The 24,412-nt window shown below is 57.6% G+C and overlaps 1 protein-coding gene across 4 annotated transcripts in view; it reads right to left on the reverse strand.

The window, feature by feature from the left end:
- Positions 1-24,412, reverse strand: part of FAM178B (family with sequence similarity 178 member B) — a 69,966-nt gene that overhangs the window by 3,198 nt on the left and 42,356 nt on the right. For 2 of the 4 annotated variants that reach the window (XM_079110711.1, XM_079110708.1), the window contains 3 exons: positions 18,586-18,711; positions 3,909-3,986; positions 3,481-3,661 (listed from right to left, as the gene is read on the reverse strand). In XM_079110711.1, coding sequence (XP_078966837.1) covers positions 3,481-3,661; positions 3,909-3,986; positions 18,586-18,711 — 385 coding nt within the window. Of the gene's footprint in view, positions 1-1,704; positions 2,048-3,480; positions 3,662-3,908; positions 3,987-18,585; positions 18,712-24,412 lie in introns of those variants that run through there. The other 2 variants (XM_079110710.1, XM_079110709.1) reach the window with 2 other exon arrangements.

Below are 24,412 nucleotides of genomic sequence, written 5' to 3' on the forward strand. Positions count from 1 at the left end.
AATCGTGGCCTTCAGGAGGCCGATCTCTAGCCGATCCCAGCACACTCTGGGACATCTAGTCAGCTTCCGGCCAGTCTCAGCAAGGGCCCATTACAGGGCCCCGGGGATAGCATCTGCCCTTGGGTGACCTCCAGTGCGCACCTTCTGCGCACCTCTGCTCAGGTTACAGCCAGGTATCTGGAGAGACCGAGTTGTCACCAACACCTCTTCTCCCCTTGATATCTATTTCCCTCTTGGGGGTGAGTAGGTTTGGGGAGCAGGGAGCCAGGGCTGGGGAGAAGGGTTCCATCCGTCTGTTGACAGACGGCCCCCCTCCCTTTCTCCGAGCCAGGTAGGGGTAGCTTCAAGAACCGGAAACTCCCAGTTCAGCCACTCTGGGCCTGGCGACTCCGTCCCTGCCATTGGCAGGGAGAACAAAGAAGGGAAATTTCAAAGGTGATTTCCAGGTTTCCAGAGCAAGCTAAACAACTGAGGATACCTGTCAGGATGTGCAGTGTCAGAAGCAGGGGCGGGGAGGCTGGCTTCCCAGAGGCCCTGCCCTCTAACCCAGGGATCTGGGCAGGCTGCTGCCAGGTGGCTCCTGGGTTGCCGGGGCCCATGGATCATGGCTCGCAGCCGAAGAGAAACCAGAACTCTCAACCAGCCCCGGCATCCAAGTCCCTGGCCCTGGAAGGGTTTCTTCCACCTCATTTGGCAAATGCTTCAAGGCAGAAAAGATGTCCTCTGAGGTACCTAGCAGAGTGCTGTGTCCGTGCCTGTGCCCTCTGAATAATAGATTCCCTGGCTCCTGGCATTCTGGGGACCCCAAGAAGGACTCAGCTATGTCTGAAACAGGCCCCGGAAGGGATGGCCCCACTGTGGGTCTGCACAAGGAGCCACTTGACCTGACTTCCTTTATTTCCGTGGGGTGGGGTCTGTTCCCGAGTTAGCCTGCCTTCCCTTCCCTGTCCCGGGCGGGTGGACGCTATAGCAGGGGACACAGCAGCAACAGCTGCACTGGGGCTGTGGGAAGGCTCCACAGGTAGACACCCAGAGTGGGGCTTCGTGGACACGGGCCGCCCGGCAGAGGTGATCCTCTGCCACCTCCTGACTACCTCTTGTATCCCCTACAAAATCTTGTCCCAACCTAGGAATCAGGAGAAGCCAGACGTGAATTCCCAGTGTTGGGCAGACGAGAAGATAGATACCCAGGGACTGCTGGGGCACAGAGTCCACTCACCTTCAAGGGGTTCAGGTCAAACCCATCCAGCACCCCGCTAAGGGCCAGAACCCATGAAACTTATCTGGAGAAGGCACAGGAAGCAAGAGCAGGATCTGGAACTGTCTTTTAGGCCCGCCCCCACTCCTAAGTCTGGGAAGTTGATTTCAGAGCAAAACAATAAATTGAATTAAGCGTAATTACAGCCCTGATACACCATCTCCCTCTGTGCAGCCTCCCGGCGGGGGCGGGAAGTGGTCCCAGACTGGATCAAACACACGCTCCTCGCTCCTCACTGAGAGCTCCCTCCGGTTTCCAGGGTTTCCAGGGCTCTCAGGCCACAGGGGTAACTGCCCCCCTGCATCTGCAGAGAGCCTCTGGTGCAGGGGCAGGGCCTGCCGGCACACGGCTATGAGGTGGGAAGGGAATTTGGCAGGGGAGCACAGGCACCAGGAGGCTGGACGCTGGGCATGTGCCCTTGGGATCAGATGGGAAAGGAGCTTCAGTCACTGATGTGAAACAAACTTTAATGTCACCTCACACTAGAGGCAGGGAGACAGGAAGAAGAGTGGGGAGCACTGCTGCCCAGGGGGCCCCAGGACCCCGAGCAGTGGAGGCAGGCCTTGGGGAAGAGGAGCTGGTTGGAGGGGCTGGGCAGGGAGTGGCCGAGCCCTGCCGGGCAGCGGGCAGCAGTGGAGAGGGCTCCGCTCGGCATGGGACCACCCCTGGCCTCCATTCTTTGCCTCCTGCAGTTCCCGGAGTCCTGCTCACTTCCTGCTGGAGTCAAGAGCCCTGGGCTGCCCTGCCCATGCTCCTTTAGATGTCTTTCCAGGGGCTAAAGTACTGGGCCTGTGGCGAGGAGAAAACCAGGCTGCGATAACGTGGCGCAGGTGCTGCCCTCTCCCGAGCCCCTCTGGATGCACGGTGACCATTCCGTGTCCACTCCAGGCCTCCTCCATGCCACACGGTGCTCTCAAGTCTCGCCATCCCGGCGAGGACATAGCAGGTCAACGGGCCGCTTGCCCAGTGTCCCAGGGAAGGCTCGGCGGCAGGCCCAGGAGTGAGAAGGCAGGCGGCCTGCACCCCGGCTCTGCCAGGCCACCACTTTTCCTTCCTTTCTCGACAAATGCACCGCTTCCCACCAGAGACTAGTGTGACCCGGTTCCTGGGGGAGCTGGGGGAGGCTTGCTCGCCAGCTTTCTCAGGGACTTGCGAAATCTAAGACCCAAGCTACAGCCTGTGGCTAGCACGTCAGCCCCAAGTCAGAGGTTATGGGGAAGGACAAGAGAAGAGAGGCAAGCTGGGAGCCAGGGAGCCCTGGGAGAAGGGTGTAGACGGGGATCCCCTTAGCCCAGCCGTCTCCAGCAAGGCCCAGAGGCTCCTGGACAACAGAGCCCTCAAGCCAGCCCAGCAGGGTGCTACTTGTTGGAGAAATGGAGGTCAGAGGGGAGGGTGCCAGCAGAGGTTGCACAGGCTCTGGTGTCAGGCTTCTGACATTCACAGAGCTGCCTGTGTGACAGAATGAGCCATCTCACCTATCAGGGCCTTTGGTCAGTTTGTTCATCTGTGAAATGGGCTACCAACACCACCTGCTTCCCTCATAAGGCGTGTGTGTTCAAAAGCAGGTCTTCATTCAGTAAGTTTTAACTATGAACATTATGACCTCAAGGGCCTGTGACCATCTGATGATCAGAGGTTGCTGCTATTGAAATCGGAGGGGGCCAGGGAGCCCAGGATGGCTCTGTCTTCCACAGTGGGAGGCCAGCCTCAGGTCTGCAGGGAAACTGGACAGGGCAGGATAGCTGGTACCTCTGGTATCCCTTCGGGTACTGCTCAGGACAAACTGATGCTGTCTCCCCTGGGCTGAGTTACTCTTCACTTTTTTTTTTTTTTTTTTTTTTGAGGTGCTAGGGACTGAATCCAGGGGTACTTTACCATTGAGCTACATTCCTAGCCACCTCCCTCGCCTTTTTAAAAATTTTTTATTTTTATTTTTTTTATTTTGAGACAGAGTCTCACCTAATTGCTGGGGCTGGCCTCCACTTGCTAGCCCCCTGGGGGTTGAATCCAGGGCCTTGGGCATGCTAGACAAGTGCTCTACCACTGAGCCCGCCCAGCCCCTGGGCACAGGATGCTTGATAAGAATGAGGGTCCCCAGGGCATCTCCACCTCCCCCACACTGCCCTCTCCGCCCTTGTCCTGGCCGGGAGCTCAGCAGCTGCTGTGGGCCGGCATGTGGCTAGCTAGCTCTGGCCAGCCTGGTCTGACCACTTCCCTCCCACCCGGGTCTGGGGCTGCAGGGGGCGCCACCTGGGGCTGGCAGTGGGCCAGCAGCTCCTGCCAGCGGATGTAGGTCTGGGTGGCCAGGTCCTTGAGTTTGGTCCGGTGCATGGCCTGGGGGCTCTCCCGGATGTGGGTGCTGATGTGGCGGTCCAACTGCATGCACAGCAGCTGCAGCTCACCCTGTGGAGGCGGGGGAGGGGGACGGGCCGGAGGGAGGGCCAGAGAAGGAGGGAGGCCTCTGGGCCACTGCCGGCAAGCAGGGAAGTGGGCGGGAAAGGCAGAAGGCAAGGGTCAAGATCACTTGAGAGTGGGTCAGAACGGGGTGGGAGGGAGAGGTTGGCACCCTTGCGGGCCTCTCTGTGCTGTTCCTGGCAGAGGACTGGGCTGCACCCCAGCCGGCCCTGTCCCGTTCTCTTAGGACACTTACCCACTGGTCTGGAGTAATGTCCTGGCTGCTGACCACTACCCCGGCCAGTGTCAGGAGGCTGTGGCACATGTAGCAGACCTGGAGAGAGTGCAGAGAGGGGTGCTCTCCTAACGCGGCCCAGGCTCTGCAGGGCCGGGCTCTCAGGCCCAGTGGGCCCAGGGACGCCCCGGCACAGGGCTCCAGCAACAGTCTCCAGGGGGCATCTTCAAGGAGGGCCTGGGCGAGCAGCACGGGGCCACCCCCACTTGGTCCTCTGACCACCAGCATTCCCTCTAAATGAATGTCCCCTCTTCCTTCAGACAGAGAAGGAATCCAGGGCTGTGGATATAGTTCAACAGGGAGCCTAGCATGCTTGAGACCCTGGGTTCATCCCCAGACTGCAAAAACAAAACAAAACAAACAAACGAACAAAAAGAAATTCCTGCCATCCAGAAACCCACCCCACACGCCCCCTCCTTGTGCTGGGCCTCCAGCCGAGAGGCCAGAAGGGCCTGTTCACCTCCATGTCTGCCTCCATGTGTGCTGAAGCACAAGCGCCTGTGGACAGTGGCCCAAAGTGCCACTAATCCCTGGGCATTTTTGTGCAAGCAGTAAAGGGGAGCCCCCTCTGGGGGGCAACGCCCCGGCACCCAGTTCCTGGCTTCTGTTGCTCCTCCGTGGACGAGCAGCACAAACCCAGGCACGGCCCGCCTGACGGAGGAGGGGGCAGCAGGAGGCGGAGGCGGCTTAAGCTGGAGTGGAGCCCCAGCGGCCCCGCCGGCTCCCCTCCTCCCTGCTGCTGGACCCTTCAAACTGCTCAGGGGAGAGTCTACCCCAGGGCACCCTTGGGCACCCTGGTACCATTCATTTATGTTTTCCAGTTTCGCACCCAGGGTAAGTGGCATCCAGGGACCATCCCAAGGGCAAATTAGGCTCCAGGTGAGAGGCAGCCTGCTCCTGGCATTCTGTGCTCCTTCCTGTGGGCACTGCCACCTGCACCCGAGGTTCCTGCTGCCTTGTCCCCTTCGGGCTCCTCACCTCTGGGATAAGCAGGGTGGTTGGAGACCTGCCACCATGGCTATGGCAGATAAAGAGCCCGAGGACACGCTAGGACGGGAGGGGAGGATCTTGGGGGCAGCTGGGCTGCGTCTTGGTGATAATGCAAGCGGAGCTCAGGACCAGCCTGGGCCGCCGTGTTCACCAGCTCCTCCACCCTTATCAGCCTGCCCTTCCTGGAGCACCAGGTGGTGCCCAAGAAACGGTAGCAGCCTCCTTGCGCTGACCAAGGATTGTCCCCTGAACAGAAGCCAGGAACATTTCTGAGGGCACCGACTTGGCACTATGAACGGACTTCTTGGAATTGAATACCTGGTACAAAATCCTGAGGACAGAGGCCGCCGGGGCTCCCACAACAATGCCTGCCCAAGACTGGGGCGCGTTACCCGGCAGGCCCAGAGACCAGTGAGGACGCCAGGGTGCCTGCCAGGTGGGCCTCCAGGTGGGCTGCCCTGGGTGGAGGTACCAGGTTCTCTAGCTCAGCTGCTACCTGCCGGTCCTGGACCTGCCTGTGTGCTGGATGCCCCAGTCCAGCTATCGGGCAAGTTGCCACTTTCCCATGCACGGGGCCCAGAGGCTCCCTGGGGACCCCAATTGCAGCATGGCCTTGCTAGGGAGGGTCTAGCCCTAAGGGACTCCATCCAGCCTCTGCAGTTCTGGCAAATGGCTCACTGCCCCTTCTTGCACAGCAGGCTCAGACCTGTGCATCTGAACTGTCCCTTGACTAAGGCACAGCTTCCCGGACTTGGGAAGAAACTGCTCAGAGAGGTAATCAACAAACACCAAACCTCATATTCCTAGGGAACCAGGAGAAAGGGTCCTTCGAGGGTGGTTTTTTGGTGGGGAAGTGGGAGATGGTGGGGGATGCAACTCAGAGGCTTCAGGGGGACGTGACTAAGCTCAAGTGAGCCTCAAAGTAGCAGTGGGACGTGAGGCAAAAAGGGCCCTGTGGGGGTGGAGGGGGAGGTGGGCAGATGACATACCAGACAGATCCTGAGGGCTGGTGCAAGCAACAGACAGGGCACCTGGGGACCGGGGCGAGGGAGCCCATGGCCTGGGGCTCCCTGGCGGCCTGGGGCGTGGTGCTGGAGGTGGCTCTGCAGGTGGGATGGAGGAGAGCAGCATGGACCCAGGGCCCTCTCTGGGGCAGGGACTGCAGGACGAGCCTTTCATCCGCCTTTTTTCCTCCATTCTTTCTTTCTTTTAAGTGGTGCTGTGTAGGCGACGCTGCCACTGAGCCACATCCCCAGTTGCTATCTTCCCTTTTCTTCCTTAAGAGTATTTCTCTATCATGTGTGTGCTTTACTCAAGGAATTCAAATACAATGCAAGCTGGTCATTTTTAAAAAGTTACAAGACACTGCCCAGGATAACTGACTGAACCTAACTGGTCTTGGGGTGGGTGTGGGGCAAGGGAAAGGGACATGACCTTGAAAAGAAGTTGGCCCCATGGGCGCTTCACCATTGAGCCACATCCCCATCCCCTTTTTATTTTTTATTTTGAGATAGGGTCTGCTAAGTTGCTTAAGACCTTGCTAAATTGTGGAGGCTGGCCTCGAACTTGTGATCCTCCCCCCTCAGCCTTGGGAGTAGCTGGGATTCAAGGTGTGCACCACCATGCCTGGTTAAGGCCCCCATTTGAGAGATTAAAGCACTTGGCATTGAGCAAGCTGATGGTGAGGGGTGGCAGGGAGTGACAAGGAAAACACCCATTGCCCAAGGGGCTGTCAGGTAGGACGGTGGCTGGGGAAGGCACACAGGACTGCTGTAGTGAAGGGTGTAAGGCCACCAACAGGTTCAGGGCTGGGAGGGAGAGAAAGGGGTCTGGAGACCCTGCAGACCTTTCACTTGTAAACACCTCTCTCTAGTAAATATCCCCAGCACCGGAAGGTCTGCCCCTGGGTCAACGGTGGAGGTTTTGCATGAAAGAGGCCAGCCAAGAACTTCTCCACCAGGGAGGAGGCTTGGTGAGGGGCCTCAGGATCTGCAGAATGCCCTGGAGGAAGCCCGAGGAGGAGGGAAATCTGTCAGTGGTATTAACCCCGCGCAGAGGGAATTTGCTGGGAGGGAAAAAGCCAGCACGCACCCAGCTCCAGTTTCACAACCTTCTGATTCCCATAACTGAATCTGCGGGGAAAATCCCAGGAAAACAATTCTGGCTTTTTTTTTTTTTCTCCCTGGGGGGGGGGGGGGGCAAGGGGGCTGGGGAGGAGGTTCTAGAGAAAAGCCATAAGCAACCACATTTTATAAGCTGTTCTTTCCCAAGAGGGGAACCCGGCCACAGCCTGCAGGCTGGTGTGCTCCTGGAGGGCCTAAGCTAGGGGAGGCTCAAGTCAGACTCAGGTCCTACTTGGAGGGGGAAAGTTCCACCTGAGGCCAGAAATCATGGCCAAAGCGGCCCAGGAGTGCTTGGGAAAAAAAGGCCTGAGGCTGGAGACACACTGCCTAGCCCCAGTTCCATCCCCAGCACTGCCACAACAAAACAGAACGGTGGGGCAGGGAGGGGACTGCTGAACACCTGTAACCAGCTACTCTGGAGGCCCAGGCAGGAGATCTCAAGTTCAAGACAATCTGGGCAATTTAAGGAGACCCTGTCTCAAAATGAAAAGGGGGTGGGTGCTGGAGAGATGACCCGTGGCCAAGTGCTTGTGCAGCAGCCCAAGGCCCTGGGCTCCACCCCCAGCACTGTCCCCCTGCTCCCTCAGGGGTCAGAGAGGGGTCTGATTCCCTCCAGACAACCTTGCACTCCTTTAGCTGGAACTAGGAGCTCAGAGCAGGCAGAATCTGAGGCTCCTTCTGAGGCGTCTTTGCTTGGGTGACTGAGGCAGGCCAGCAGCACAGGGCAGGCATGGTGGCCCTCCCAGCAGGACAGAGTAGGCAGCCAGATGCGAGCTCAGAGCCAGGCTTCCTGCTTTGTCACAATGTGACCAATTCCTGAACTTAGCAAGCCTGCTCCTGTCCTGACGGGCACCACAGAGACACCAGGCTTTGTCTTCCGCTTTGAGAAGCCAGGAGGGGTGGCCGTGGCAGCCCCCGCCTGCTCTGCCAGGTTCTCTATCACTGGAAACACGGGGTCCCTCCCAGGTCTCTGTGGGAGGAGTCACTGTGGCTTGGGGCAGCCTTCCCTGCCAGTGGGGGCTTTGTCTGGAGCTGGGCCCTGACTGGCTCGGGAACTCAGCTCCTCCCACATGGACCTGAGCAGAGGCTGGGAAGCCTCAACACGAAATGCGACCCAGGAAACCTCAGCCAACCATGTGGGGAAACCAGGAATGGAACCAGGAGACGTGCCTAGACCCGACACCGGCAGGACAAGGCGGGACGTCCCGCAGCGAGCCCAGGGCTTCCTTCGTGGGTCTCTCCCTGGAGCGGGAGGGCTGGTTCCTCTCAGAGGTTCTGTGCACCAGGCCCTGTCCTCCCCCTGGGAAGCACAGCCCGAATGAGTGAGGGCACACAGCCACAGGGCTTGCCACCCAGCAGGGGAAGGGCGACGTCTCTGTGCTCTGCTCCAGCTGGTCCTGACTCCAGAAACCAGGGCCAAGTCTCCCAGGTCAAGCGGGATCCTTCCGTTGCACTTTTGTCTTAATACAACAGGGAAAAAGGGTGGACGTTTCCCAGGAACTTCGTCTGCAGGAAAGTCCCCTCTAGCGCATGCCAAGGGAACAGGCGGTGGCCCCGTTACTTACACCAGAGAAGGGCGGCGTGGACGGGAGGTGCCCCAGAAAGACGCCCTGGCCGGGGCAGCACGGTTCTCCACCTCGGTTCACGACCGAGCCTCACCCTGGGCAGCTCCTCAAACCCAGCCTGGTCCCTGGGGGTTGCCAGGACGAGGGGGCGGGTGGCAGTTCTTGCCATGGGCAAAAGGCTTCTGGAGCAGGTCCCACCAGGCACTGGGACAGCTGCTGAGGGCGGGGGAGACCTGAAGCTGGCCCTGGAACCCTGCAGGGAGGATGCGGGTGATGCACAGGCCGTGACTCTCCCCGCCATGCTGCTGGGGCCTGTGGTCCGCCCCACAGGTGTCCCTGTTCTTGATCAGACAGCTGCCCCTGGCTCCCTGCCATGGGCTCCGGGTGGTGGCCACCCCAGGGGGATACACATCCAGCCCAGTCTTGAAGGCCTGGAGGTCCATCCCAGCCTGACCCAATACAAGGAGAATTCTGCCCTGTGTGTGTGTGTGTGTGTGTGTGTGTGTGTGTGTGTGTGTGTGTGTGTGTGTGTGTGAGAGAGAGAGAGAGAGAGAGAGAGAGAGAGAGAGAGAAAGAGAGAGAGAGGGGGGAGGAGGAGAGAGAGAGATTTTTAAAGGGGACTGACTCTGTGGACAGTCCCCTCAAGAGATAGCAAACTTCTGCACTCTGCAGCAAGGACCCAAGTGCCTCAAAGAGGCAGGACAGAGAGAGGCCAAGGCTGCTTCTGGGGCGGACGGGGACGTCCTTCCAGCAGAGCCCCAAGGGCATGGTCCAGGCACTCACCGCTGCTTGGGCAAGCAGCAACCTTCATCATTAGCGGTAAGTGACCCTGAGGCAGGGCTACTAGTAGGCCCCAGGCCAAGGGGGAGCCAGTTCTCATCCACCAGGACACAAGATCGAGGACACACATTTTCTGGGCATAGCACAACTAACGGGTCATGGAATGTGGCACCTGCCATGTCTATTGCCAGGACGCTATTTCTTCCCTGTCCCCATGAGCACACCGTATGAGCCCTGCCTAGGACGCTCCCGTCCAAGGTTACACTCTCTGACCTTGGCCTCTGCAGGCACTGAAAGGAGTAGAGGGCTGCACCCACAGTTCTGTTCCCAAAGGAAGGCCGACTTTGGAAGTGACTCTGCCCAGGACAGGTCATCAGTCATAGGTCCTAGCAAGAAGGAAATGACAAGGACACATGACCCACTACTAGGAAATGAGGCATGTGACATAATAGCTCTTCCTAGCCCAGGGTCCCTGAAGACACAGGGTCGAGAGGCCAAAGAGCAGACGTCACAGGCGGGGTCTGCCCAACTCACCACAGGGTTTGCCAGGAAGGACACCCCGTTCTGCGAATGAAATGCCCAGGTGCAGGGGTGGGTGGAGCCCTGAGCACAGACCACGGATGAGGCCACTTTAGGGTGATGGGCGACAGGCTGAGAGCACAGGAATAGGACTTCCTGCTCGGCTGCTGGGACCAAAGTTGCTGTAGGGCCCCAGCTGGGAGGAGGGGCAGAGGTCTCTTCCCAGGCTGCAGAGGACCTAGGAGACCAGCAAGCATGCACCCTCCATTTCCTCTGAACAGAACAGGGCAAGCGCCTCACCTGCGTTCCTAGTTCCCAGAGAGGGAGTACAGAGGCCCGACTCCCAACAGCCGTAACCTCTCTCTCACTCTCTCTGTTTTTTTTGGTGCCAGGGTTTGAGCCCAGGGCACTAAACCACTAGCCACATCCCCAGCCCTGTTTTGTATTTTATTTAGAGACGGGGTCTCCTTAAGTTGCTTAGGGCCTTGCTAAGTTGCTGAGGCTGACCTCAAACTTGTGATCTTCCCGCCTCAGTCTCCTGAGTTGCTGGAAGTACAGTGTGCTCCACCATTCTTAGCGTTCTCTCTCTCTCCCTCTCTCTCTCCCCCTCCCTCTTTATAGTATTAGAAATCGAATTTAGACCCTCATGCATGCTAGGCCAAAGCACTCCACCAAGAGCTACATCTTCAGTCATTTTTATTTTCTAGTTTGAGACAGGGTCTCACTAAATTGCTCAGGCTGGCCTTGAACTTGCGATCCTCCTGCCTCAGCCTCCCAAGTAGCAGGGATTGTAAGTATGTACCATCACGGTGGCCTATGCAATCTTCTCGCTCTTTTTTTTTGGTACTAGGGATTGAACCCAGGAGCACTCCAACACTGAGCCACATCCCCGGCCCTTTTTATTTTTTATTGTGAGACACGCTGCTTTGGACAGTTTCCTTTTAAGCTCTATCCCGACATTGAGATTGGACCCTGACTAGTCCTGGCTCCTGCTCTTGGTAGTGAGGGCAGGGTGGGAACCAGGAGGCCATGGTACAGCAGACTGGGGGTTCGCGGGTGGAGAGCTAGGGGCTGGGACAAAAGCAGGAAGGTGGAGGGCCTTTTATCCCTGTGTGTGCTTCAGGGAGGTCATCTCAGACAGCGTGGCCCATTCCATGTCTGCGGAGGAAGAACCAAGGGGCTGCAGGCACATGCTCAAGAGATGGCTCCCACCCAGCCCACCCTTCCTCCCCGGCTTCCTGCTGGGAGTGGGGTGAGGGAGACCACAGGCAGGGACTGGCCAGGGGCTCTTCCTGCTTGTCCAGCTGGGACTACAGACCCTGACCTCAGGCAGTTCTGGACAGGAAAGCCCAGCTCTGCCTGTGGCCCAGAGAGCAGGAGAAATCTTAGTGTGCATGTGAGTCTAAACGTGTGCTCCAGCACATCAGCATGTGGGGCCGTGTAGCAACGGAGACTGGGCCAGGTATGCGCATGGCCATCTTTACAGAGTGGCGGTTTCCTCAAAAGCCAATACCTGCTGGGCATGGTGGCACAAGCTGCCTATGATCTCAGTGGCTCAGGAGGCTGAGGCAGGAGGAACACGAGTTCAAAGCCAGCCTCAGTAAAGGTGAGGCACTAAGCGACTCAGTGAGACCCTGTCTCTAAGAAAAATACAAAATAGGGCTGGGGATGCGGCTTAGAGGTCGAATGCCCTGAGTTCAATCCCTGACACCAAAAAAAAAGAAAGAAAGAAAAAAGAAAAAACAAACCTAATACTAATACCAGTCAGTCGGTCCTCTTTCGTGTTGGCAAGCCTGAAGCCTGGGAAGCAGGGCCCTCCTGTGCTTCCTGGGAGGATCGGCGTACAGGGCTACCACGCATGGCAGAAGAGCAGGGGTGCTGCGGAGCCTGCGGTTTCTGGGCATCTAGGATCCACCCCCATCCTCTGTAAGAGCATCTAGCACTTAGGCCAGACTGCCCTGTGGTAGTGTCTTCAGTATTGACTCCAGGGGAGCTCATGTGACCTGGGCCAGCCTGACTACACGAGTGGTGAGGGATGGGCACATGGCCCAAGCCAAGCCAATGAGACTCGACTCTGGGGCTTTGGTTGGGCCTCCAACTCAGAGGCTCTCTCTTTCCCCCTGGCTAGGGCGGTAGAGGACAGGAGATCAGTCTGGAGTTTCGTACAACAGGAGCAGAGCCTGCTGGGGACGCTCCAAGGGTTAGGCCCAGAGGTAGAGAGAGCAATGCCAAGGTTTCATGGCACTGGATCCAGCTGAGTCTGATGAGCTGACCTGCAGCTACTGGGATTTATGCTTCTGTCACTAAAGATGCTGGTAACAGAGCGGAAGACACAGAAGAGGTGACAAGGCAGGGGCACCAGAAGGCCCCACCCACTACCAGTCTTCCCAAGGCCTGAGCTGGCTCAGAAAGTCCTGCTCCTCCACCTGCTCTGACTGGGGCCAGCCTGGAAGGAAGAAGAGGCAGCGGGCAGCTGGGTGCAGGGGGGCGGCCAGGGTCCCTTACGTCACGGCTGAGGTGGAGATGGACTCTGACCCGGCCTCACGGACACCTCAGTTCAGGTGTGTGAAGCAACACGTGCACACACCACAGACTGTGTGGACAGGCTGCAATGGCCACAGGGACCCAAGGACAGGAGAGGAGGTTGGGCACTTCAGGGAGAGGACCAGCAGGAGCAGAGCTGCTGGCACTGGAGTGGAGGGTTTCTGGGAAAGATGGGCACTGTTTGAGTCTAGGCCACGAAATCTGGTTGGCAGAGCTATCCCCACATGGATGACACAGGGCCAGCAGGAGGTGGCTTTGGAACTCAGGGTTTGGGGTATAAAGTGACAGGTCAGAATAGGAGGAAGACAATCCATAGAGCCTTCCAGGGGGTCTGAAAGGACCAAGAAACCTAGGTCAAGTGTTGGGTCTGTCTGAAGCTGATCAACCACCTGTCCAGGGAGAGAGACCCTAAGGGGTGGCCTGGAGGACCGGCCTGGCTGGGGTGAGGCAGAGAGTGGACCCAGATGCTACCACAGCCTGCAGCTGCCCAGGCTGAAAGAAAGCTGCCTGAAGAAGCCCAGCCTACCCTCCTGGCTTGGCCCTGTCACTTCAAGCCTTGCTCATGTGTTTGCAAAGCAGTCAGAATTCCTGGGAGCAAAAACTGGCCTGGGCCTCCAGTCCCTGGACCTGCAGCCCTCGTCCCTCTTGTCCCCACAGGGTCAGCTTTCCAGAGGCATCCTCTTTGAGGTTTATGATGAGCTGGGCGTGGTGGCGCTCACGGTAATCCCAACACCTCGGGAGGCTGAGGCAGGAGGATTGGGAGTTCAAAGTGAGCCTCTGCAACTAAATGAGGCCCTAAGCAACTTAGTGAGTCTCTAAATATTTAAAAGGGTTGGGGATGTGGTTCAGTGGTTAAGCGACCCTGGGTTCAATCCCAGAACCAAAAAAAGAAAAGATGTCTGATGCTCCTGATTCTGGAGGAAGTAAGACAACCAACCACTTGCTGAGGAGGAACTCAGGAGTCCTAAATGTTTATTTTCTGTTCCTCAGATCTAGTTTCCTCCCAAACCTCCTAACCTTGACCTGACCCAGGTCCCCAGCCCTGTGGGTGAGGGGCAGGAGGGAGGACAGGTGCTTCCGGGTGACAAAGTGGGGAGCACCGATGGGGGAGGGGCGGCAGAGGATGCCGGCCCCTCTGGTGTTTGAGGGTGGGTGATGCAGGACCAGAAACCTGTGCTCAAGTCAAGCCTGCTCCTGCAGCCAGAACTGAGCCTCTCCCACCACAACCTCCCAATGAGGCGGCTCTTGGCAGGGTCACCGGGCACAGGGACAGGCAGCTGCAGTCTGCCGTTGCAGCAGCCTGAGCAAAAGTAGCAAAACTTGTTTGCAGCACCCTCAACACATGCTGCACACCCAAGGACCTACGGGAGATGCACAGGACGCCCGGGCACATGGCGGCCCACGCCCCTGCAGAAGCTGGCAGTCACGAGTATGCGTGGGGAGTCTGTGCAGGTGGGTGGGACATCGCCCACGCTCAGGAGCACCCCCACGGCCTCCTCACCTGACCTGTCTCCACCGCGAACATGCCTTCTCCAGGCGCAGGAGACAGCACCGGGAACCCTCCAGGCATGCACCTGGAGGAAGCGCACCTCTTCAGACGCTGAGGGAGCCCCGGGCGGTCATCCCCGAGGACACTATCAGGCAGGGAAGAGGCACTTGGATCACGTTCCTGATCCTGCCTTTTTTTTTTTTTCCTTTTCTCTTCAGGTACCAGGAGTTCCCATGTGCTGAGCAAGCACTCTGCCACCAAGCTGCATCTTTATAGGCCTTTAAAAAAAGTTCTGTCTCACTAAGTTGCCCAGGCTGGACTTGAACCTGCCATCTTCCTGCCTCAGCCTCCCAAACGTCAGCCTGCTGCCTCAAGCCTGCCATGGCGCTGGGAGTCCTTCCACCCTGCCTTTCTGGAGGCTTGGACTTCTTCCCATACAACAGGAGACAGCAACTTCCTCCCAGGCCTCAAAGTTAACCAACTAGAGAACTTCCAACCCACCATAAAGATCCTGGTTCCTTTTACCTCCCAAATCTGTAAGGTGGGGAAAAAAAAAAAAAAACAGAGCCAAAAACTCCCATCAATATAACATCTGGGCTGGAGTGTGGCTCAGTGGTAAAGTGCACTCTTACCATGCCAAGGCCCTGAATTTGCTCCCTAGCACCACCAAAAAAGAAAAAAAAAAATGTATATATACACAAAAAACGTAAAATGTGTGCATGTTTCTATGTGTGTATGTATATATGTGCACTTGTGTATATACGTGCATGTGTGTTTACATATATGTATACATGTGCACAAACACGTGCACACACACACACACACACACACACACACACACACACACGACATGGGAAAAAAGCAAAAACCAAAAGGAAAGAAGTTAACTTGGAACATGATAATGTGATGGCAACTTACCAAAGCCAAAATATCAACAATCTCAATAAAAGTGAATGGGGTGGGGGCGGCTGGGCATATAGCTCAGTTGGTAGAGTGCTTGGTTAGCATGCACAAGACCCGGGTTCAATTCCCAGCAGTGCCAACAACAACAACCAAAAAAAAAAAAAAAAAAAAGTGAATGGGCCATGACCTTGAGATTGGACAGAACACAACTAGACCAAATCTAGCCACATTCAGCTCACACTGCCAGTTAAAAGGAAGCCAACCAGGAAACCCTGGTTCTGGCCTGGAAGGCTGAGCTGGGTGCCCTGAGGAGGTGGTGGTGCTGGAGTCAGGTTATGCAATGCTTGTCTGCTGGGGGCTGAAAGGCTGGTGTCACAGAGGCCTGGGAAGACACCTGTCTCCTGCAGAAGTGAGCTGTGGGCCAAAGGGAACACTGGGGGAGCAGCCCCAGAGCACAAGTCTCCTTCCGCAGGGGTCCTTTCCCTCCTGCTTCTGCCAGCCTGGGTGCTTGGCTCTCACCAGGCTGTGCCAGACTCCAAGCACCTTCTGACCAGATGATCGTTCTAGTCTGAGTGAGCCCAGTTCAGACCAGGAAAGCATAGGGCCCTGGTGGACAACTGCCAAAGGGGCTCAGAACTTCAGCTTATTTATTTTGGGGATGGGTCTCAGTGTTGCCCAGGCTGGCCTTGAACTCAAGTGATCCCCTGCCTCAGCCTCCAGAGTAGGGGGGCCTATAGGCAGGCAGGTGTCAGGGAGAGCACACTTTAAAATGCCCAAAGAAAGTATTCTAATTAGCCCCTTCTCATGTCCTTCTTTCCCTTCCTCTTCTGATCTTGGGAACTGAACCCAGGGGCGCTCTCCCCTGCCCTGCACCCCCAGCCCTCTTTACTTTTGTTTAGAGGCAGGGTCTTGCTTGGTGGCGAAGGCCTGGCTAAGTTGCCGAGGCTAGCTTTGAACCTTGGCTCCTCCTGCCCCAGTCCGCAGAGCTGCTGGCGTCACAGGCGTGGCTGCCGCACCTGGCCGATCAATTTCTCAAGCAGCGTATTCCATGGACGCTTTCTTTCCCCCACTTATGAGCTCTGTTGTCATTTGCTAAGTGACTCTGACCCAGTTAGCACAAACAGTGCAGGAACCCTGGCTGCCTGCCTCCCCCCAGGCCCACCTCCCGCCCCGGCCCCCACGCAGAGTTGAGGAGCTGGAAGAGCCATTGCTTCTTTTGTTCAAGTACTTGGTGGCTCGCTTTCTCTGGCAGGAGTCTCCTAATCACCAACAATGCCCTGCGATGGGTTCTCCTGTTACAGAGGTGGCACTTCTGAAGCCCAGGGCTCCATCAGGCCTTAGTGACCCAAAGACACAAAGAGACCGGCGCCCACCACTGGTCAGAAGGTGTGCAGGGGGGCAGAATGGGGGCAGGAGAGCAGATGAGTAGAAAAGAGTGGAAGGAAGTTCAGAAAGGGAGAGGGGATTCTAAGGCAATTCCTCAGCTTGTCCATCTTTCCCTCTGTCCATCCAGTGGCACAGAGGGACGCAATGCACAGAGATGTGGCTGTGCCCAGGGCCAGCTAGACAGCTCGATGCGATGCACAGAGGGATATGCAGGGTGAAGCCACATGGCGCCCTGGGCCTCTCCCAGAGGGAGGGAGGAGGCTGGGCCAGTGCCTGAGAGAGAGGAGGTGGGGAGACCAGGGGGAATTGCTGGGCAGAAGTGTTTATTTGCAGGGCTGGAGGAGGGCTGTGACCCGCAGAGCAGGGCAGGAAATCTCCCAGACAGGAGTAGGAGCGGGCCGGGGGATGGGCGGGCAGCTCAGCATGGCAGCCCCAAGGGCCTGGAAAAGCAGCCATCTCCACAGTACAGGTCACCTCAGGATGACCCGACTCTGGCCTCAGTTTCCCCAGCGCACTTGAGGGGCCAGAAGACAAAGGCTTTGAGCTCTGGGGATAAAAGGCTGAGCCCCCGCCCAGACCACCGCTCCCGTAAAACAGGGTGGATGACGCCCGCGGCTCTTCTTGGCTGGTGAGTATCCCCATCTCCGCTTTGAAGATGAAACACGCTGGGGCCTAACGAGGAGTCGCCGGCTGAGGTGGGAGCCCGCCCAGCCGACCGCCCCACCGTGCCCCTCCCAGTCAGAACAGTGCCCAGGCAGGGACAGCTCGGCCCCCTTCATACTCTGCTCCACCTGGCCCTCCCTGACCCCAAGAGCCAAGGTGGAGGGGAGCTGGCAAGCTCTGTGGTGGTCCTGGTCTGCACCCAGGGGTTCTGAGCGCTGCAGTGGCCTCGCCTGCCCATTCCGCTGCCCCCTCACCAGCACACTCTGCTTTTGAGCTATTCTGCCAAGACATGCGGCCCCGAGCCCTTCCCAATATGGCGGTCACCCAGGGGGTTCTTTTCACAGGTTCCTCTACCTGTGTTGACAGCACCCCTTAAAATAAAGCGTGCCCTCTGCTGGTTCATCCCGCTCCGCCCCCAGGCTCTTGGAGTCTGCCACCAAGCAGACTCAGAAAAAGGTGACAAATGGAAGCGTGGACCTGGGTGAGGTCGTGGGGCTGACCCCTGCGGAGCCTGGAGGCCACACTCTTCACTCCACCAGACCAGATGTGGCCTCTTCTTTTCTCTCATCACCCTCCCAGCCTAGTCCTCCTGTGTCCTGCTCAGACCACCCCAGAGGCTGGCCCTGCCTCCTTTCCATAACCTCCTGGCCCCATAACCAGCTTCTGCACCCAGCTGCTGTGTCCTGGGAAGCACTTGGCACAGGGAAGGGGCGCAGGCGGCACATGTTCTCCAGGGAGGCTGCAGCCTCGTAAATGCACTAATATTAGGCACAACTGAAAGGTAACCTTCCTGCGTGTCCTGGAAGGGGTGTGCACTGGGGACTATCACATCTTCTTAATGGTTCATTTGTGTTCATTAAGTAATTAATTCGTTTATCTGATTTGCAGAGTGGTGCCCACAGGTTGGACTTCTGGATTGTCGACATCCAAATCTGAGTGAAGTTTGGAATGACTGCCTTCCAGAATTAGAAGATTCCTATCTCCATTCTTCATCCCCACGTACCTGGGGACAAGGGAGCTCTTGTGCCCCAGGGAGCTGGGCCTGTGGTGCCCACTCTGGAGCCAGCTCACCACTGTCTCTGCTCTGACATTCACCTCTGTGTCCTTGCCCTGCGACCTCCCGGCCCCGGGGTGCATACCTTGTTGCCCTTAGCTTCCCAAAATGAAAGCCACACTGTGGCTTTTAGGAACGCCGGGTGACGTCTGGAAAGTTAATTAGGAAGAACTGGGGGCAGGCCAAGGACGTGGCCTCAGCAACAATCACTGGCAACGAGCAGAGGCTGGCCCAGCTCTGCCCTGCAAGAGGAAAAGGGTGCCCCCCACATACAGATGCCCCTGCCCTCCTGCTAAATGCGCTCCCATTACCCACCCCACCCCACCCCAGCACTTCCGCCACCCTGTCCCTTCCAAGATGTCCCTGAGGGCTAACCGCGGGTCAGCCCCGTGGCTAATGAAGCCAGGCTACTGGGCGTAGCAGACACACGGCGGCCCTCTGGCCTGCACCTACATGTGCCGTGTGGGCAAGGGCTCTAATTACAGGTTTGGGGGAGCTGAGGAGCGCCTCCCTCAGCACAGGAGGAAGCCCGCTGGTCTCTGTTCAGGCATGGCCCGGGGCTCTAGGACTGGCGTGGCAGCCAGGATAGCCTGGTGGAAGCAGACAGTGGCTGGGTGCTCACCTTGTGGTCTAGCGCAGCACTGGCTTTTGGCTGTTGCTCCTGGCAGGGTGGCAAGGGCTCAGAGCCCAGGAACTGCCCAAGGGACGATGGCCTCATGAGGCTCAGGAGCTGACTGAGCAAGGACAGCTGGGGAAGAGAAGGAAGCTGTCACGCGTGAGGGCAGCTGAGCAGCTGCTCTGGGGACACCCTCGGCTGGCACCCTCAGGTCACAGGACCTGAATCCACCTCCCACATGTAAGCTGAGTGGCCTCTCAGATCCTGAGTGTTTTCCCCGTCACATGGACCACGTGGGGACTCTTCCCACCAGAGGAGTCTGTCTCCATCTCTCACGCACCGGGCCTGGCACAGGGAGCCTCCTTAACGGGAGGAACCGTCTACCTCCGGGATAGACGGGCTTTGCCCACGGCCCTGGAGAACCAAGAGCCGAGCTTGGTCTTCTGCCACTGGCAGGACCCTGCCTGGCAGCTGCCCCTCTTCTGCCAGCCCCCTAGGCGGAGAGGGTGTCGTCCCTTTCTTTTCACTGAACTTGTCACTGTGGCATTTCCCACACACATGAAGAGGAGAGACCATGAGCCCTGCCCGTCCATCACTGTGAGTGATGACCACATCCTGTCGTCCTCTCCACCTGCTCATCCTCTATCCCAGCACACCCTCTTTGATATATATTATATGTATTGTATACATATTATATGTGTATATGTACGGACATATTTACATATATGTTAATTTTTTGATTGTGATACTGGGGATTAAATGCAGGCATGCTCAACACTGAGCTATATTCCCAGACCTTTATATTTTAATTTACTGTTTTTTTTTTTTTTTTTTTTTTTTTTTCAGTACTGGGGATCAAACCCAGGGCCTTGAGCATGCTAAGCAACTACTATATCCCCAGTCTACTTTATTTTTAATTTTGAGACAGGGTAGTTCACCAGGTGGCCTTGAATTTACCATCCTCCTACTTTGGCCTTTGGGTAGCTGGAATTACAGGCTGGTACCACTACCCCTGGCCCCTGGTTTTTTTTTTTTTTTTTTTGCACTGGGAAATGAACCCAGGCACTTAATCACTAAGCCACATCCTCAACCCCTTTTATTTTTTATTTAGAGACAAGGTCTGACTAAGTTGCTGAGGTTGGCTTTGAACTCATGATCCTCCTGCCTCAGCCTCCCGAATTGCTGGGGTCACAGATGGGGCACCACACCTGGCCCCAGTCCTTTTGTGTGTGTGGTACTGGGGATTGAACCCAGGAGTGTTGGACCTCTGAGCTACATAACCAACCCTTTTTATTTTTATTTTGAGAAAGGGTCTTGCTAAATTGCCCAGGCTGGTCTTGAACTTGTGATTCTCCTGCTGTAGCCTCCGGAGTAGCTGGGATCACAGGCATGCACCGTCAAGTCCAGCTCCTCCTACTTTGTTTTTGAAGAAACTGCCCATTCCCTCTGAACAAACAGGCTCTGAACCCTCGGGCAGAATGTGACCTGCCTAAATCCACATGTCTGCAGCCAGCCCCTCCCTCAGGCCCAGCCCAAGCTCAGGGCTCGGGCAGCCTCCGTGGGGCCCAGTGAGGACTGTCCAGTTGCCCTGGAGCTAACCTGTGGTGTGGTTGGGCAAAGACAGGCCGGCTCCCAGTGCCTGGCCTCCCGGGGTCACGTGTGGCCCAGGGGTGGGGAGGATGCAGGGCGCCGGGGTAGTCTGCAGAGGCCCCGTCCCCTTAGATCTAGCAGGTGCAGTGTGGCCATGGGCTAGCGCCGAGCCTGCCCAGCTCCCTGCGTGGGCTGGCCAGCGCACACCTGGCTTCCTCTTCTGACTTACTCACTGACACCTGCTCTGCACCTCAGCAGGCTGGGCACCGACAGCCCACAGGAGCAGCTGGCCGGGGTCAGCACTCAGGAGGGCCTTGGCTCCTGGAGGAGGGCCAGGGCTTCTCTGCCTCGTTGTCTGGTCTCTTTTGAAGGGGAGAGGAGGTGGCAGGAAAGAGGAGGAAGGTTCTGGGTGGAGAGAGGCTCCATCTGGGGCAGTGCCAACACCAGAGCTGCACTGCCTTGCTCAGGCTCCCTAGTCCGGGGACAGCCACCCGCGCAGCCCTGCTGGCCCTGAGCTCCTGGCTGTGCAGGCGCAGGGGTGGGGCCCAGCGGCCCACGCCCTCAGCTCGGCCTTCTGGCAGGCTGGCCTCACCCCGGCTGGGTGGGACCCTGGGCTCTGGAGCCCGGGGCGGGGCCAGGCAGGGCCAGCACACGACAGTCCTGCTGGCTCACTGCTGTTCTCCTAGCTCTCCGAGAACACAGCTGGAGCGCTGATCTCCTTTTGTTCCCAGCTCAGGCCGCTCTCTCCTCAGGCCAGCGTCTCTCCTCCTAGCAAACCTACCTGCAGGACCAGGGCTTGCTGGGACCCTGTGGGTCCAGTGGGGCTGGGGCCCAGCAAGCGCCCTCCCCACCCCCATCCCACTGCTGGGAGCCACCTCAGCAAACACTCAGCCCATTAGGGCAGATACCTCCGGGCGAGAGCAAGTGATCGCCCAAGACAGGCCTCCACTGGCCTTGCCAGTTGCTTGGCGAGAGGAGGACGCTCGTCCCAGGGTGGCACGTCTGCTGGCAGAGGCTCCTATCTACAGGGAGGCAGCCCAATCCTTAAGTGTCTGCAAGGCCCCAGTGGGTCCCATGTCTTGCTGCTGCTCCCTGGAGCCTGGGCCCCCTGCAGGGGCTTCTGACCAGGCCCAGTAAAGCTGTCCCCTCCTTCCGGCCTTGGCTCCAGCCCACCTTCTCAGTGAGGCTTGCCCACCTGAGCCCCCACCTGGCCCGCAGCCTCATGCTGGTCACACCTGCCAGTCCCCTTACTGGCACCTCTTCTTTGCATAGCATTTATTACCACCTCCTGGCCAGAGTAAATTAGCTGTTTATTATCCGCTCCCTACTAGAATGTCAGCTCCCCAAGGGCATTTTTGGTACCGGAATGGAACCCAGGGGTGCTTAACCACTGAGCCGCATCCCCAGCCCTTTTTATTTTTTATTTAGAGACAGGTCTTACTAAGTTGCTTAGGGCCTTGCTAAATTGCTGAGTCTGGCTTTGAACTCGAACTCCTCCTGTCTCAGCCTCCTGTGCCTCTGGGATTAGAGTCCTGGCCACCACACCCAGCCCAGAGGCAGTTTTATTCACTGCAGTGGCTCAGAGCCCAGCACCGAGTCTGGCGTGCAGCTTTGCTTAGTAAGTATTTCTTAGGTAAACGAATGAATAAATAGCAGGTCAGGACTGCAGCTAACTTTTCCATACTCGATGTAAACTTTTATCCCCTTTGATTTCAGCTACTGAAAGCCCATTTTCCAAACTGGAAGACATGGTTTGACAAGAGTTTGGCTGTGTTGGGAGAGGTGGCCTGGGATAAGAAACAAACTCCCGATTTCCTCCAAGCCTGCTGCCGGTGTCTTGCCTGGCTGGGTAAAAGGTGTCTGCCTCCTGCCAGTCTCCAGTGGTCCCGTCTTCTCTCACATCCTGCATCCTATTCTTGGGAAGTGCACCTAGCGCCTGGCTACCCATGGCCCACGCTGCTGCCTGCCCAGCCCCGGCTGAGTGCCATGCAGAATGACTGCAAGGAGGGAGGTCCCTGCTCTGAACAGTCCAGGGGCAAGGTGGCCAGAGGAAGTTCTAAAGGTTTGCAAATGGGACATCTCTCCTCTATTCAAAACCCTCCACTTTGGCACAAATCAAATTCTCAGGGTGGTCCGAGGCTCTGGCTAGACGAGCCTTCACCCCTGACTGACCTCCACTCCTGCTAGTCCACCTGGAGCCCTGTGCCCCAGCTGCACTGGCCTGTTTCCTCCAGCCTCAGAGACCTCTACCTGACCCAGGGCCCTTGCACTGGTTATTTGCTCTGCCTGGAGTGCGCTTGCCCACAGACCCGCCTGCCTCCTCAGTCTGCGTGCAAGGTCCCTTCTCTGTTCACTCTTCATGGCATCCGCCCAGCCTCCTCTCCCCGCCTCTCTGCATCTTCCTCCCAGGGCACCTCACCACCTGGTACTCCACATTACACTGCCTTCTCGGTGCCTCTGTCTGCCCAGCCCCAGACTGCGAGTGTCCTATGGGAGGGACAGAACTCAGTCCTGCTCCGTCTTCCGTGCGCAGATCAGTGCCTGAGCACACTGGGGCAGGAGGCTGAAACACTGCTATTTCTGGAACATTCCCAGTATTCAACAGAAGAACAGGGATTACTGGTTAGACCCTGGGATGCTCCTGGAAAATACAAGCCTTAGATTTGTGCATCCCAAGCACCTACAGAAGGCCTGTCCCTCAAGGTCAGTTCCTGGCAGCTGTCGTGCTTCTGGGGCCTGACAGTTGGGTCTGAGGAACCAGGTGGCTTGGGCATGGCGGACTCCTGCTTCCTAGTGGTGCTGTGCCATCGCGTGGCCCACGCCTAGGCACAGGCCCTGCTTCTGCTGGAGTTAGTCTGTTCTCAACCCAGCGCTGCTCCTTCACACTGAGTTAGCTGAAAGCTTTACCAAGCGTGTACTGAGAGGGGATGGGAACAGGCCCTTGATTCCTCTCTGTGACCAGGACAAAAGCTCAGGGTCAGCTGGACATCTTCAGCATGAAGTCCCAGACACAGTCCAGGCTGCCGACACCTGGGGTGGGGGCTGGAGACGCTGTTGTGGTCAAGGTAGGACTCGAATTCCAGCTCCAGCGCCTTCTTGCTATGACTCGGGGGGGGGGGGGGGGTTCCCTGCCTTGGTTGCTCCATCTGGAAAACATGGCTGAGAGCAACAGTCCTCGCAGTCCAGAGCTGCCACCAGCGGTGGGCACTGAGGACAGCCCTCAGCACACAGTAAAGGCTGCTGGCCTGCTGGCGGCCACTATTTCGGGGGGTGTGAGAGGTGGAAATGAAGAAGGGGCCAGTGCATAGCCCGGGCTGTGCAGAGTAGACAGGGCAGGCTGTGGAGAAGTGTGCAGGGGCCACGTGGGCTTGACGTCATTGGGACGAGGTGGCGCTTTGAAGCCGTGTTTCAGGAGGGTCTGACAGGCCAGACTGGAAAGCGGAGCACTGGGCAGCCCAGAGACCTGGAAGCAACCTATGGAGTGGCAGGGCCTGCCCCGGAGAGGCAGGCAGTGCATCGGGTGGGCCTCAGGCAGGCCCCTGCAGTCCCTCCTCTCCCCAGAGCTGCCTCGATCTCTTGCCCCCTCTCTTCTTTGTGGTACACGCCTGGCGCAGGGCACCTCTCAGAAGCTGCCTCGCTGTCCTGGGCAGTTAGTGACCACGGCCACAGCCGGCTTGCTCACCCTCTCTCCAAGGTCCTCCGGGTGCTGTCTCCCCAGAGCCTGTTGGCACCTGGTGCCTGGCAGAGCCTGGGGCAGGGGCTGCTCAGCTAGTGTCTACAGAGCACGTGGTGGGCACAGGCAGGTGGGCACCTGGTGCGTGGAAAGGCCCTGTAGCTGGGCTGGAAGGCATAGGCTGGACCTGGCTCAGCCCCGACAGCCTTGAGGTCTGGGCCCTTGGCAGCTGCTGAGCTCTCCAGGGCCAGCTCTCTCCATTGTCACTGCCTCCCTTCCCTGTAGCTCCCCTCATCTCCCTGTGCAATCTCTGGCGGATAAAAAACAAATCAAGCCAGGCAGGGTGGTGCACGCCTGTAATCCCAGTGGTTTGGGAGGCTGAGGCAGGAGGATCACAAGTTCAAGGCCAGTCTCAGCAAGGCCCTAACCAATTTAGTGAGACCCTGTCTCAAAAAAATAAAAAAAAGGGCTGGGAATGTGGCTCAGTGGTTAAGTGCCCCTAAGTTCAATCCCAAAGCTGCTTCTGGGTGAGCCGCTCCCACCCTGCCTGCTTTCCTCCTGCACTGTTCT

This window comes from Sciurus vulgaris (genome assembly GCF_902686455.1).
Source record: "Sciurus vulgaris genome assembly, chromosome: 14".
NCBI lineage: Eukaryota > Metazoa > Chordata > Mammalia > Rodentia > Sciuridae > Sciurus > Sciurus vulgaris.